The following is a 10,945-nucleotide window of genomic DNA, read 5'->3' as shown; positions in this document are numbered from 1 at the left end:
AATTTAAAAAAGAAGCCCTCTACACCATCAATATCAGGCATTTTGAAGATCTACAATGAAGATTTGAATAGTACGGCCACTCCACCGCCCCTTCCATCCCGGTCTTTACGAAACACTCGGTAATTTTCTGGAACAAATTCACTATCAAATATGTGGCAACTAAGGCAGGTTGGGTAAGTGCAGCTATTTCTACGTCATGAGTAAGAAGCAAACCCTCAAGTTGTGTAGCTTTATTAACAACACTTCTACAGTTGACATTTATTAGTATGAACATTTGCTTTCTAACTGTGCTCGGTCATTCTTTCTTTTTAGTAATACGATAGCGCTCATCCTTCTCCTCGTTCCTCCCGAACATAGCACCATCAACAAATAGTTTGTCAAATACCAGTTTGACTTTAGCACCGTTAGCCTTCTCCTCTGACAAGCTTTGCCATAGCTTTTTTCTAATCTCCCGAATTCGGCTGGAAAAGTCTTCAGTCACAGAAAAATTGGTTCCTTTCAGCTTTGAGCATGCCTGTAGGACTGTAACTTTATCTCTGTAGTCCTGAAATTTCATAATTACAGGGCAGCCTTCGTTCTTTTTTCCCAGTCTGTGACACCTTTCCACACTATTAATTTCGACTTTCAGTTTTTCTTCAAAGAGTTCTTTCTGTACCATATTCTGAAGACTAACAGGTGTCTCTTTGTCCTTCTCCTCCAAACCGTAAACAAGCAAGTTATTTCTCCGGCTTCTGTTTTCCAAGTCATCAATCTATTTGAGCATGTATGACTTGTCATTTTCAAGTTTAGTCACAGCTGTTTTTAGATTACTGAGTTCTTTGTTTAATGTTGCAAAGCATGATATCTTGGCTTCCAGCTTAGTAATGCGCTCACTTAAACCGCCAATTTTATCCTCAAGAGCACTCTGCTGTGTAAGTGCTAATTGAGGCAGTCATATTAGTTTGGACAGAAATAAGCTGAAGCAACATTTCTTCATATGTTGGGCCTGGATTAGATTCAACATCACCGCATAATAATAAATTCATTAGGAATGAACAGACATCAGATAGAACGTTCGCGATAATCAGTGGGCACGGCAGCAGCACCAAAAAGCGGTTATCGCTGTGAAAGCGTTTAGTAGGCATGTGTGCACAAACCTGGACCAGAAAGCAGAACGGGTTGGTGAACATCGTTTCCGATGCGCTGCTGCCAAGCCCACTGAAAGTGATCGGCGATGAGTTGCTCCTTATAAAGGCTTGATGGACCACGTGTTCCGCCGTCCCAGATGTCGGGGCATGCGCAGAAATCCTGATAGTCGGCAGGATGACTTTGCTGGCTTTCATCCAGTCGCCACGTGTTTGTAGCTCGTTGCTGACATCATCAGCGAGAACGACAGGCAGTCGAGGCAAGGCGCAGAAAACTGGTGGTTGCACTTGTGTCAGGCCGGCTAAGACCTGCACAACAAAGCAGAACGGGTTGGTGAACATCGTTTCCGATGCGCTGCTGCCAAGTCCAGTCTGACATCACTTGTATGACACCACGAAGTCATATTCCTGAAGGCGCAGCGCCCAGCGCGCGAGTCGACCTGTGGGATCACGCAAACCAACCAGCCAGCATAAAGAGTGATGATCGGTGACTATCTTAAATGGTCTTCCGTAAAGATTACATCGAAATTTCTGCACGGCGAAAAAAGCTGCCAGGCATTCCTGCTCCGTAACCGTATAATTGCGCTCCGACTTGCTCAGACAACGGCTGGCATATGCGACGACATTTTCGGTGTTGTTGTGACGTTGTACAAGTACCGCTCCTATTCCGATTCCACTAGCATCGGTGTGAACTTCAGTCGGGCAAGATGGGTCGAAGTGACGCAAGAGGGGTGCTGACGTTAGTATAAACTTCAGTTGCGAGAATGATGCGTCACGCTCCGGTGTCCATGTGAAGGCTACATCCTGTCGCAGAATAGATGTCAACGGGTGAACAATATCGGCAAATCGGGGCACAAAACGACGAAAATAGGAACATAGACCAATGAAGGAGCGAAGTTCTCGTGCTGTCTGTGGTGGTTTGAAGGAGCTGACTGCTTCAATCTTACGAGGATCCGGTCTGACGCCATCCTTGTCGACTAGGGGCGCGATCTTGTAGGCGTTCCAAAATAGAACGGAGGCGATCCGTTCCATTTTTTAACGCGTACAAGATCGCACCCCAGATGTCCCAGAACCAATGTTTGACGCTCGCCAAACCCAGACTTTTTTGAGTTTAAAGCTAGTCCAGCTTTCTCGATGCAACTCAGAACAAGGCTCAGGCGGGCGTTATGTTCTTCCAACATGCGGCCGAAGATTAGAACATCATCCAAGTAACACATGCATATCTCCCACTTTAGGCCACGTAATATTGTATCCATGAAACTTTCAAAGGTGGCGGGAGCATTACAGAGGCCAAAAGGCATAGCATTAAATTCGAATAAGCCATCTGCGGTCACGAATGCGGTCTTTTCCTTGTCTTTAGGTTCCATAGCTATTTGCCAATACCCAGATCGTAGATCAAGCGTCGAAAAATAAGAAGCAGCGTGTAAACAATCGATGACGTCGTCGATTCGCGGTAGTGGGTAGACATCCTTCTTCTTCACAGCGTTTAGGCGTCTGTAATCTACGCAGAATCTTCAGGAGCCATCTTTCTTCCGGACGAGGATTACTGGAGCTGCCCATGGACTGGAACACTCTTGAACAACACCTTTGTTCTTCATTTCGTTAACTTGTTCTGCGATAACCTTGCGCTCGGAGGATGACACGAGGTAGGGCTTCTGGCGAATGGGGTGTGCTGAGCCGGTATCTATTCTGTGGGGAGCTCGTGATGACGGTAAATCAAGTGGCGCATCTCCGTGAGTAAAATTGAATGCAGCAACATGTCGGGACATGACTTGTACCAGTGCTTGACGCTCAGATGTGCAGAGAGCCTTGCTGATCATACCGAGAATCAGCTCTTCAGAAGGGCGATAATCGCATGGAGAGTAAGCAGGAGCGGGCTCTGCTGTGAGTACTGCTATTGAGCTGCATAAAGCTTCACCGAAAAGGGCAATTTTCATGCCTCGAGGCAGGACTACTGGCGTGGCGGAACAATTCAGCGCCCAGAATGTTGCAACTCCTCTCTTCATGCACACGACAGAGCAAGGCACGAGTATACATTTTTAGCAGAGTTAATGCTGAGGGGCCTAATCACGAGGTCTACGCAAGCAGCGTCAACAGTATTCGCACAAACACGAACGGGCGTTAGGCACCATGAGGGGGCAAGCACTTCATCAAGCACACTGAGTGTATCCCTTTCTTCGCCACACGAGCTTTGTTCAGAAAGCGCGGGTAAAAGCACCTCGTTCGCATGTATTTCACCATTTCCACAGTCCACAGAAGCGCCGCAGTGTTGAAGAAAATGTATGCCGAGAATTACATCGTGCGAACAGCGGGCAAGAACTAAAAACTCCGACACAAACACTTTCCCAGCCGACGTAACACTTACAGCGCAAACACCGAGGGGGTGGAGCCACTCGCCGCCCACTCCACGGAAGGTAACGGCATCGTCCCATGAAAACCTAACTTTGTGGCCTAGGCGGTTCTTGAAAGCGAGGCTCATGACAGACACATTCGCACCAGTATCAACTAAAGCAATGGTCGGCAATCCGTTAACTAGCACATTCACTTTGTTTTTGATCACAGCAGGCAGAAGTATTTCATCCAAAGACCGTCCGGCGACCTCACCTCCATCAGCCGCGGATGCTAGTTTCCCGGCGGGGGCGAAGATGCACGGCGCCGAGAGACGGAGAACGACGAGGACGGTTAGTTGGTGATGTCAGGCTGCGGTCACACGCTGGCGAATCGCTGCGTCTGATCTCGCGCGAGAAACGGTCCGTGGGAAGTTAACTGGTCCATGTGTCATGCGATGTACGGGTTCCAGGTGGCGAGAACATCGGCGGTGTCCTTCGTGACTGACGGCGTTGGCGACAGTAACGAGCTATGTGTCCCGTGGAACCGCCGCTGTAGCACACGGGAGGGTCACGGTTCACTGTATACTCCTCAAAACCAATGCTTGCTCTCTGTGGGCGGTAAGCAAGGTCGTTCTCGTTTGGGTAACTCGCCTCGGGTGTTCGCTGGGATCGGCTGTATCGGTCGTAATTGAGGTCCTGGTAGTAGGGTCGACGTTACTCTGGTCGCGTCCCGGCATCATAAGTCACGGGGCCTTGGCGATAATAACGCGGCTCTGCCGATCGTGATCGAGCGTCAGAGGGAGCGCCGCTTTGGTAAACAAGTGGTGGCTGTCGAGGCGGGAGTCCATAATCCGCTGGATACTCGGAGAAGGATGAAACGTTGTTTCAACAGTTGGTGTCGAGCATGGGTGATGGGTATCGCAGTGAATCACTTGTGAGTGCAGGCTGAGTTCTTCTCGAACTATTTGACGGATCGTTGAAGCAAGATCGAGCGACTGGTCGTTATCTATGCTTGCAACGGTCGTAACGTTGGCTAATCTACCAAACTTCGGCGTAACGCGCCTCGTCTTAAGGTGCTCGAACGTGCGGCAGTGCCGGATGACGTCGGTGACGGAGGCCAGGTTGTCTTTAGCAATCAGAAAGCTATAAACGTCCTCGGCGATTCCGTTTAGGATGTGACCGACTTTGTCTTCCTCGGACATGCCAGAGTCCACCATCCTGCAGAGTTTCAACATTTCCTCAATGTAGGTGATGCACGTTTCTCCCGGCACTTGCGCGCGTTGTGAAAGCGTCTGCTCTGCCCTTTTCTTTTTCGTCACGGAGTCACCGAAGCGCTCTTTGATTAGCGAAACAAATCTTTCCCATGTTGTGAATGTCTCCTCGTTGTTATCAAACCACACCAACGCGGTATCCGTAAGAAAGAACACAACGTTGGAAAGCTGAGAAGTGCTATTTCACTCGTTGTAGGCGCTGACCCGTTTGTAATGGATGAGCCATTCATCGACGTCTTCGCCCGGTTTTCCGGCGAAGGGACGTGCATCTCGTAGTTGCTGGACAGAACCGGCAGAGGCTGGGACAGGCCGTTGCTCTTCCGCGTCGCGGGACATCTCCAACTCCGCTGGGTTCGGTGGAAGTCCAGCAAGGCGACGGCTTCGACGAAGAACTTGCGGTATAACCTCCGTCTTCGGGTGTCGATTACCCAGCACCTTCCACCACAACTGTTACGGAGAGTTGTGCAGAAATGACTTTATTTACAGGAGATGGATGATGGTGACCGCGCAGTCCGGCCTAGAAGCACTTCGTCCTCCTCTTCTTTCCAACTACCTCTTGTATGCTCATTACAATATGATTTAAAGGTTGCCTGATCGAAACTTGCAGCTGAAAAGTTGGCTACGTTTCATAACAAATTCCTACCATAGCACATAGCGTAGGAAGCGTCCATTCAATCGTTTACTTTACGTGGTATAGCTTGAGAGAAAGTTAATTAGAAAATATGACTAACGGTTGTAATCTCCTAGCTTGCTCATATATTTGCCCTCATTCTTACAGAATATATTTCTTCTTTCACTCCTAACTGAAATGGCTTCAACAATAATTTATAAATAGTGAGTGCTGTACGAGGGTAAGAGGGAGTCGATAAAGACACCCGCATGTGCACACTGCGGGTCAGTGTGGAAGGCAGATCATATTTCACCACGAAGACGTCGAGGTATGACGAGCAACGATTTGCGGACTTCAGAGGCGTAATTCCGGCGATAGAGAAGTCCATCTCGCATTTCGAAGTGCGAAGCTTGACGGCGCAAAGCTCGAGAAGGTGGAGGAACAGTCGACGGGTTTGAAAGGAAGCGGATAAGAGCACTAATCCAGGTATCCTTTTGTTGCTCCGAAGCCATGTCGCAGCCTGCTGAGAACGAAAGTACTTGGTCAACGGCAGAGAGGCAGGTATCGCTTTTGGTTGACACGGGCAAACGGGAAAGTTCGTCGGCGTCGGTATGGCGGCGGCCAGACCTGTAGACAACGCGCACGTCGAAATCTTGCAACCGCAAGGGCCAGCGAGCTAAAGGACCTGAGGGGTCCTTCAACGTGGACAGCTAACAAAGTGCATGGTGGTCTGTAAAACATCCAAGGGGCGGCCATTGAGGTAGGGTCGAAATTTACCAAGTGCCCAGATTATGGCCAAACATTCCTTCTCCGTAACGGAATAATTTGTCTCTGCTTTGGTGAAGGTGCAGCTTGCGTATGCAATGACGTACTCGTCGAATCCAGATTTGCGCTGCGCGAGCACAGCGCCGAGCCCAACACCGCTGGCGTCGGTGTGTACTTCGGTCGGAGCACTCGGGTCGAAGTGACGCAGTATAGGCGGCGATGTTAATAGACGACGCAACTCTTGAAGGCATCGTCACAAGCAGGGAACCAGGCGTAATTGTTCAAGTCGCTCCGTAAAAGCTGATTCAAGGGAGCGGTGATACACGCAAAATTCCGAATGAATCGGCGAAAGTAAGAACAAAGGCCAAGGAAGCTGCGAAGTTCTCTTCCGGAGGAACGTTTGGGAAAATCAGCAACTGCACGGAGCTTGGCTGCGCCAGGAAGAATACCGTGTTTAGATACGACATGGCCAAGGATGGTGAGCTGACTTGCGCCAAAGTGGCATTTCTTCAGGTTGAGCTGAAGACCGGTGGCAGTTAGGCACTGTAACACTTCCTCCAACCTACAGAGATGGGTGGGAAAATCGGGCGAAAAAATAACCGCATCATCTAAGTAGCACAGACACGTTTTCCACTTGAGACCACGCAAAAGGTCGTCCCTCATACGCTCAAATGTTGCTGGGGCGTTGCAAAGCCCGAAAGGCATGACACGAAATTCGTATAGGCCATCTGGTGTTACATAGGCCGTTTTAGGTTGGTCTTCGGGTGCCATGGGGACTTGCCAATAGCCGCTACTTAAGTCGATATAAAAGAAGAACTCCGCGCCTTGGAGACAGTCAAGGGCGTCATCAATTCTCGGAAGAGGGTAAACACCTTTACGAGTTATTTTGTTAAGACGACGGTAATCGACCCAGAATCGAATCGATCCGTCCTTCTTCTTAACAAGAACAACGGGAGATGCCCAGGGGCGATCCGAAGGCTGACTGACACCGCGCTTCAGCATGTCAGCTACTTGGTCATCGATAACACGGCACTCTGTCGCGGATACACGATATGGTCTTTGTCGCAGTGGCGCACTGGTACCTGTGCCGATGCGATGACAAACAGTTGACGTACGGCCCAAGGGAATATGCTGGCAGTCGAAAGACGAACGGAACTCGCCGAGAAGGCGTAGAAGCTGGGCGTGTTGGGAAACAGTCAATGTGTCGGCGATGGAGCTATGTAGAACATCGGGCAAAGTCTTCTCCTGCGCGGGGTTACAGCTCACTCCAGCGACCTCACGAGTGCATGGCGATGGAACCAGTTGGCATGTCAATGATGGCAGCAGGGTCGACACACTGGACGCGGCCAAAGCATTCCCCACGAAGCAAAGTGAGAGGACCGGACAATCGGTTGGAGACGAGCAGTCTGCTGACGCCGGCATGAACGTCCAAAACAGCGAAAGGCAGCGGGGAACATTTTCGACGAGCGAAAGTGGCGGATGGCGTAAAAAGTGCGCTGGCAGCAGCAACAATGTTGCATGACACTGTAGCAAGGGCAAAAGAGTGCGGTGTAATCGTTACATCTTCGGCAACAAAAACTTTATCTTCAGATTCACGAGCGTCAAGGAGCGGGGTGTCGCACAGCGTTTGAAATTCCACTTCAGCACGAGAACAGTCGATAACGGCCTTATTAGCGGAAAGGAAGTCCTAGCCCAAAATAAGATCGCGGGAACAAGCACACAGCACCAAAAATTTGATGATGTAGAGGAGGCCAGTTGATCACAACTCAAGCAGTTCACGCAGCTGCAGGCGTGATGCGGTATGCGCTGGCAGTAGGCAGGGATACGTTTGACAGTGGCGTCCGTAACTTTCCTGCGCAAACGGCAAAGCTTGGCACTAATAACTGAAACTGCGGCACCAGTGTCAACGAGGACGAGTGCAGCGACGCCGTCCACATATACATCAGTAACCTTAGTCGGAGAAGGGAGAGGCCTTGGTCTGTTGGCTTGGGTGACGCAGTTCTCGCCCCTGGAGCTGCGTAGATTACTTTTCCCGGTCCGGCGTAGAAGGACGATGACGCATCGGCGAAAGCGAGCGACGTCGGGGCGATCGCAAATGGTGGTCAACAAGAGGGCGGTGGTCCTAGAAAGAAGACATCTGGCCATTGTTCTCAGGCGCGGAGGACGACGGGTATGGTGAAACGTATGGTTCTGTGTCGAAGCTACGGTAGTAGGATGTTGGGCGGTGACGGCAAAATCGTGCAATGTGGCCAAGTAGACCACACGCAAAACATATTGGGCGGTTGTCAGGTGTGCGCCATTGTCCACTGCTTTGTGGGTACCTTGGGTGAATGAAGTCAGGAGCTGGACGCAGTGAATGGCACGGCTGATAAGAATGGCGCAAAGGTCTGAGATTACGGCCGTGCGAGAGCCTCGGAATAGCTGAGAGGTGCAGCTACCTCGGGAAAAGCAATGGGAGTCGGCACCGGCGGAGTCTCGCGGGCTGAAGGGAGAGCTACGCAAACTTGCTCTTAGATGACTTGGCGAAGGTTGGCCGGTAAAGGCGAGGGTGGTGACGTGGCTTAAGACAGCAGCAAAAACTGACGAGCGAACTCAGCACGGACGAACTCTTTTATCTGGCAAAGCAGGGAGTCCCTGTCAGGAGCCGCGGCCACACTCGCGAGGCTTTCATCGGACACAGGTGGGCGCTATGTGAGAAGACACTGCCTGCAGAGCTCGTCGAAACTCTGGCAAAGCTCAATGACCTGCGAAACAGTGTCAGGGCTTTTTGACAGCAGCATATGAAAGGCATTGTCGGAAATGCCCTTCATGATGTGCCGTACCTTGTCCACCTCCGCCATCGTCGGGTTGACACGCTGGCAGAGGTCGGACGATGTCCTCAATGTAGCTGGTGAACGTTTCAGCAGTTTGCTTGGATCGGCTGCGTAGGCGTTGTTCAGCGCGAAGTTTGCGCACGCCAGGGCGGCCGAAAACGTCCGCGATGCTGGTTTTGAAGCGAGCCCAGGTGCGGAGATCGGCTTCACGGTTTCTAAACCGCAGCTTGGCGATGCCCGAGAGATAAAACATCGCGTTGCTGAGCTTGAGGGTGTCGTCCCATTTGTTAGTGTTGCTGGCGCGTTCGTACAATTCCAGCCAAGCTTCAATGTCTTTCTCATCGGTGCCCCTGAAGATGTCAGGATCCCGCTGACGCTGGGCACCGGCACATACGATGGCTGGAGAAACCGGTGGGGATGTCGGGCTGGGGTCGTCAGGCATGACGGACGGCAGTTCTGGTGCGTAATTCCAGGTTGGGAGAAACCGCAACCCCTCCACCAGAATCTAATGCGGACACAGAACAAGAAAGCAGCAGGCAGCGTTCGCAGCGTGTCTCAGCTAGAACAGCTCAGGCAATCTCGAGCTCGCGCTTTCCGGATGACTGGCGATGTGGCTGCAGCGCCGGGCATTCCTCTTCACTACATTAGGTGTATTTCTAGAGCTGTACACATCCCTTTGCTGACTTCTTTTGGAGTACACCGCTGTCGGTAGGAAAAGTGTTTTCTGGTCTAAGAGAAATGAAGTAGACGTAGTTCGGAGAACAGCTGTCTCAATACAAGGATATCGGTGCTCGAGGCAGATCGACCGTGAACAACGGCCTCACTCCCTGTCCTCGCTCACTCTAGAAGCCCTGGACTGCAGACGCACCAAAGGTGACTTAACCTTCTTAGTGAAATGTGTAAATATTATCATTCATTGTGCAGAAATATTGAATAAATTTGTATGAAAATTTGCGAAGAAATAACGAGGGTGTCTTAACCACGTCATTTTCCCAGGTTAGTTCATATTTGCCGCGCAATTTACACTTGTCTTATGACGTTTTGAGGAGTGCAAGTACGCCTGTGAGAACTGGAAATACCTGCGCTGTTGAAAGGTAGCGCGGCGTGTTTGTCTAATGTGCCTTTCCCTGTCACTTTCATTTTGCCTGCGCTACAAGGAAGTAGACGAACGAAAAAGAAAGAGAAAGCTACGACCACTGTAACGTGTCATTCCATCATGCATAACCTGTGGCGATGTCTAGGCGACCAAAAAAGAGAACAAGGGAAAACAAGTAATACGTTGCAACAACGCATTCGAATGATAATGTCTAAGTACTTTAACGAATGTCTCGTGAACGCGCAGGCTTCCATTTTCATCCTCTTTAGCGTATGCTAATGTGACTGTCAGCTTTCTAAATGTAGATGCATGCGAAGCCAGGATACGCCAGAGCTGACTATCCCAGTTACGTTTTTATACGCTGAACATGCTTAGAACGGACATATATATTAAAGCTTATATGACATCTACCAGGTGTTTCCTTTTATGTGGGACATTTTGTCTAAAAAATAAATTATCATATCCATGCACGTGCTGTTTTTTCAGATATTCTTACGTGGCAAGGTGGATATTAAACGTATTTCGAATTGTTAACATTAAGGCACATGTTATCGCAAAATTGAAGCCGAGATCTGCAAGAACTGCACGAAAGTAAATATCACAGTTCTTTTTGTACTTGGCAAATTAAACACGTCGTATTTGACTGTGGTCTGAAGGTCTGTTAACTGTTTGAGAATGTGAGCCACGCAAAACTTGGGGGAACTCGTATGGCATTCAAGCACGCATGCCGAATAGCAGCATCGTCATCGTTACTAAGGATGAGGCTAAAGTGGAGCACAGATGAGGCCGGAACCAAAGTGGAATTCAAACCTGGGGCTACTCCACAAGTTCTTTAGATTGGAGGAAGCATTGGCCATGGTGGACGCTCTTTAAAAAATTCGACTTTGTACAGGACAATACTTTGAAAATTTACCAGCAAACCTTTCACAGGAAGAA

The 10,945-nt window shown here is 49.8% G+C and overlaps 1 protein-coding gene across 1 annotated transcript; it reads right to left on the bottom strand.

Moving 5' to 3' along the window:
• Nucleotides 1-295: 295 nt before the first annotated feature.
• On the bottom strand, nucleotides 296-1,169 carry LOC119456665 (uncharacterized). The gene is made up of 2 exons (XM_037718490.1): nucleotides 948-1,169; nucleotides 296-751 (listed from the first exon to the last, which is right to left on the bottom strand). Exons 1-2 carry the CDS (start codon nucleotides 1,167-1,169, stop codon nucleotides 296-298), a joined length of 678 nt encoding a protein of 225 aa, XP_037574418.1.
• Between the last annotated feature and the right edge of the window lie 9,776 nt (nucleotides 1,170-10,945).

This window comes from Dermacentor silvarum, chromosome 6, assembly GCF_013339745.2.
Source record: "Dermacentor silvarum isolate Dsil-2018 chromosome 6, BIME_Dsil_1.4, whole genome shotgun sequence".
NCBI classification, from domain to species: domain Eukaryota; kingdom Metazoa; phylum Arthropoda; class Arachnida; order Ixodida; family Ixodidae; genus Dermacentor; species Dermacentor silvarum.
The sequence above is the reverse complement of the archived record's forward strand: the minus strand, read 5'-3'. Positions and strand labels throughout refer to the sequence as shown.